The sequence below is a fragment of the Orycteropus afer genome, unplaced genomic scaffold (genome assembly GCF_000298275.1).
Source record: "Orycteropus afer afer isolate SDZICR_OR568_19922 unplaced genomic scaffold, OryAfe1.0 scaffold00314, whole genome shotgun sequence".
Lineage (NCBI taxonomy): Eukaryota > Metazoa > Chordata > Mammalia > Tubulidentata > Orycteropodidae > Orycteropus > Orycteropus afer.
Window position 1 is genome coordinate 4,166,560 of NW_006921901.1, and position 4,395 is coordinate 4,170,954.

Below are 4,395 nucleotides of genomic sequence, written 5' to 3' on the forward strand. Positions count from 1 at the left end.
AAAAAAAAAAAAAAACTGAAAAATCCTTGTTTATAGGGATTTTTTGTATATCCCTGATTATTTTCTTTTGGTAAATTTCTATAAGTGAAACTGCTGGATCAAAGGACAGAAATATTTTTAGGATTTGTCATACATATTTCCAGACTGCCTTCTGGACAGGAACCCCCATATATACTCTTCTGCAGTGCATAAGAGTCTGATTGGCCAACCTTTTGCCAGTTTGAATATTCAATGGGTAGATTTGTGATAACATCTTTTAGACCTCTTTTAGAATTTTTATTAAAAAATGTTCAAGAATGAAATGTTTCAAAAACACATTTTTCACATTAAAAAAAATCCTTATTTTATTTTGCAGATACACCATTGTATTTATCTATTATGCATTTTGCTTGGTATTGATGATGCTGCTCCGACCTCTTCTGGTAAAGAAGATTGCTTGTGGGTTAGGGAAGTCTGATCGATTTAAAAGTATTTATGCTGCACTTTACTTCTTCCCAATTTTAACTGTGCTTCAGGCAGTTGGTGGAGGCCTTTTATGTAAGTTTGATGGGTAAAGTAAATGAAATATATATTTTTTTGTATATGATAAGCAACATTTCTTTGAATTTAATTTTGAAGTTCTTCTTTTCCTTTAAAATAGTTTGTTTTTTTTTTTTAATTTGAAAATCAACAATATATGTTCTTGCTAAGACATATGTTTAATCTTAAAAAAGTAATCATGAGTTTCTTGTATTGGAATACAAATTCTCAAAACTGAAGACAGCTAATCAAAACAGATTTCTGTTTAGAGAATACCTTGAGGCTCGTACCTAAATAGAAATAGATGAACCAAAGAGGTTTTAAAAAAATCCTGAGTATATAGTTGTTTCTCTTTCTGTCACTTAAGCTTGCATTATATATATATATACATATATATATGTATATGTATATAATATATATATAAAACCCGAGTATAAATTAAAAGACAAAAACTTCTTTGCATATGACACATAGAAATTACTCTCAATTATATATACTTTTTAGCATTAAGTTGTCTTACATTTCTGAGTTCCTCTATGAAAACCTTTTAGATACAGCCAAAAATTCTTAATGTGTTCATTATTTAATATATCCATTTGTAATATAATTGTTCAGTAACAGTTCAGACTGAATTGTGATTCAAAAGAGAATTTAAAAAGTTCATTGTTATAAGGCTTATAAACTACTAGTACATAAAAGCACCAGCACTCCTCGGAAGGAAGGTTGGGCAATCTACTTCTGTAGTGATACCACCTCTAAAACCCAAGGAGGGGTCACTGTGAGTTGGGTCCGACTCGATGGCACATAACAGCAACAACAACAACACATAAAAGCAGGAAAAATAAATACCTGGGGGAGACATTGTATAGTATTTATTTGAGTATGTGACATTAGCATTACAAGGATGTTGGATACTAGCTTTTTCATATGGAGCCTACAAGGGTGCAGTGGGCAAGTCTTTTAGCCTAAAGGAACTGGGCATGACTGGATATCATTATGCAAGTAATATAATTTGGATCAGAGTAAGTTAGAAGCCCTAGGAAGAGGAGATTGGAGACCAGGCAGAGGTGTTATCCCTCATATTCTGGTTTACAGATTCTGTTTCAGTTAGCATGCATGGTGTTTCAAAATCTGTAGTTCTCTCCAGCTCCTACCATTCTGTTTTAGGATTAGACCCACTTAAGTCACTTACCTTCCTCCCTGGTGGTACAGTGGTTAAGAGTTTGGCTACTAACTGAAAGGTCAGCAGTTCAAACCCACCAGCCTCTCCATAGGAGAAAGATGTGGCAGTCTGCTTCCATAAGAATTTCAGCCTTGGAAACATGAAAGGGCAGTTCTACTCTGGCCTACAGTATGACTGAGTTGGAATCATCTCGATGGCAATGGGTTTGTTTTTTGGTTGTACATATTTGAAGTAGCCGTGGTGGCACAGGAGTTAAATGCTTGTCTGCTAACCAGAAGGTGGCCGTTTGAACCCACCAGCCACTTTGTGGGAAAAAGATGTGGCAGCCTATGATTATTCAGATGTTTCTAGTTGTAGGCTATCCTTACTTCTTCATAAATATCAAAAAAATATTTAAAAAAAACAAACTCACTGCTGTCGAGTAAGATCCAACTCATAGCAACCCCTCTTTGGGTTCCCGAAGCAGTATCACTGCAGAAGTAGATTGCCTATCTTCCTTCCAAGGAGTGGCTGGTGGCTTTGAACCGCTATCCTTCTGGTTAGCAGTCAAATGCCTTAGGCACTGTGGTACCAGAGCTCCTCGGAAACTTTATGGGGCGGTTTCACTCTGCTCTTTAGGGTCAGCTTGAAGGCAGTGGATAATATGTAAGCATTTGGGAGCTCCTTGGTGTTCCAAACTGTTAACAAACTCAGCTGCTAACCAAAAGGTTGGTGGTTTTAGTGCACCTAGAGATACTTTGGAAGACAGGGCAACTATTTTTATTGGTTTGTTTTGGGTGATAGGCATTTGATGTTGCTGTTACTGCTTAAGGAGCCCTGGTGATGCAGTGGTTAAGCGCTCGACTGCTACCCAAAAAGTCAGTGGTTCAAACCTACCAGTTGCTCTGCAGGAGAAAAGATCTGGTGATCTGCTCCTGTAAAGATTCACATAAACCCAAACCAAATCTGTTGTCATCAAATCAGTTCTGGCTCATAGTTACCCTATGGAATAGAGTAGAACTGCCCTATATGCTTTCCAATGCTACAGTCTTTATGGAAGACTGCCACATCTTTCTCCCAGGGGTCTGCAGACCTAGCCACAAGCCAAGGATGTTTTGATATTTTTAAATGGTTGAAGAAGAATCACAGAATAATACTTATTGACATATGAAAATTATATAAAATTCAAATGTTAGTGCCCATTGGGTTTGATTGGAATGCAGCCACACACATTTATTCCTATGCTAAGTGGCTGCTCTCCCACTACAACTGCAGTCTTGGGTACTTGCAACAACACCTGAAATATTGACTCTCTGGCCCTTTACAGAAAAGTTTCCTGACCTGTGCCTGGGGCATTAGGGCTTAAGTCTCTTAAACACTGGCTGTGAAAGGTTTTAAATCTAGAGATAATTCATACTGTTTGAATTTTTTGATGGTTTATTCAGAAAATTTAATTTTTCAACATAATACCAACACTTGTCTTTCAGATTATGCCTTCCCATACATTATATTAGTGTTATCTCTAGTTACTCTGGCTGTGTACATGTCGGCTTCTGAAATAGAGGTAGGAAATCTTTCCTAAAGTTTTTCTAAACAGACTTAACAATTGAGTAAGAACAATACATATGATATGATCTGGTACAACTGATGTTTTAATAATACTTGGCTAATTATAAGTCAGTGAGTAGCTTTTAGTGCATTAGTTTATGAAATGTGTAGTGGTCTACCTATCTGTTGCTTGGGACACTAGTGGAAAAGTGAATCAGTCAGACATGGCAGAGAAAAATCATTTCATGTACTATATACATATGGCAAATATTTAATTATTGAAATAATTAAAACTTATTAGCACTATTTTGAGGGTAATATAAATATGCTTTGCCATAAATAATACTAATTTTACACTTTATTTTGCAATGGCATTATTAACAGTAATCAATAATTATATTGTGTATGCTATGCCCTTCTGTACTTTACCTCCAGTTTACTTTTCTTGATTATGGAGATAACATTAATAGGCATATTAGATTTGATACTGTTCTTTTTCTCCCTCTAACTTTTCAGTATTTTAGTGGTGGGCTGCTGTTAGAACTCTCTATTTTGAGGCTAAACTAAAGGAATAAATAGTATGAGGTGTTGTAATACTCTGATGCTCGCTAACCTAGTGCCTATGAACCATCTTAAACTGCTTACTACAGTTAGGTGCTTTCTCATAGCTCTTAACATAAAAAAGCTTGGCCCAAAGAAAATGAGTTCCAAACATTTTGAATCAGTTGCTGCTCGTGCCACCTGTTATGGTACATGTGAAAGAATGAGGGAAAAAAAATCTGGAGATCATAGTGACTCTTAGGTGGGATACTAGTAGAGGAACTACACAGAATAATTTTATTGTGATTATTCAGATGTTTCTAGTTGTAGGCTATCCTTACTTCTCTTTCATAATCTTTAATCAACATGGTAATATAATTAGTTAATTAAGGAAATTAGTTTTTGTACTTTTAGCAACTCTGGGGAAAGCTTAAGGATCTCTGATGGTGCAGTGCCTAAGGCATTTGACTGCTAACCAGAAGGCTGGTGGTTCAAACCCACCAGCCACTCCTCGGAAGGAAGACAGGGCAATATACTCCTGTAAAGATTTACTGGCTTGGAAACCCAAAGGGGGTTGCTGTGAGTCTGAACTGACTCAATGGCAGTAAGGGTTTTTTTTTTTTTTT

The 4,395-nt window shown here is 36.2% G+C and overlaps 1 protein-coding gene across 1 annotated transcript in view; it reads left to right on the forward strand.

Annotated features, from left to right (window-relative positions):
* The window catches only part of LOC103206425 (JNK1/MAPK8 associated membrane protein), a 25,026-nt gene that overhangs the window by 10,946 nt on the left and 9,685 nt on the right, over positions 1-4,395 (forward strand). The window contains exons 4-5 of the mRNA XM_007951884.2: positions 356-537; positions 3,169-3,245. Coding sequence (XP_007950075.1) covers positions 356-537; positions 3,169-3,245 — 259 coding nt within the window. The remainder of the gene's footprint in view (positions 1-355; positions 538-3,168; positions 3,246-4,395) is intronic.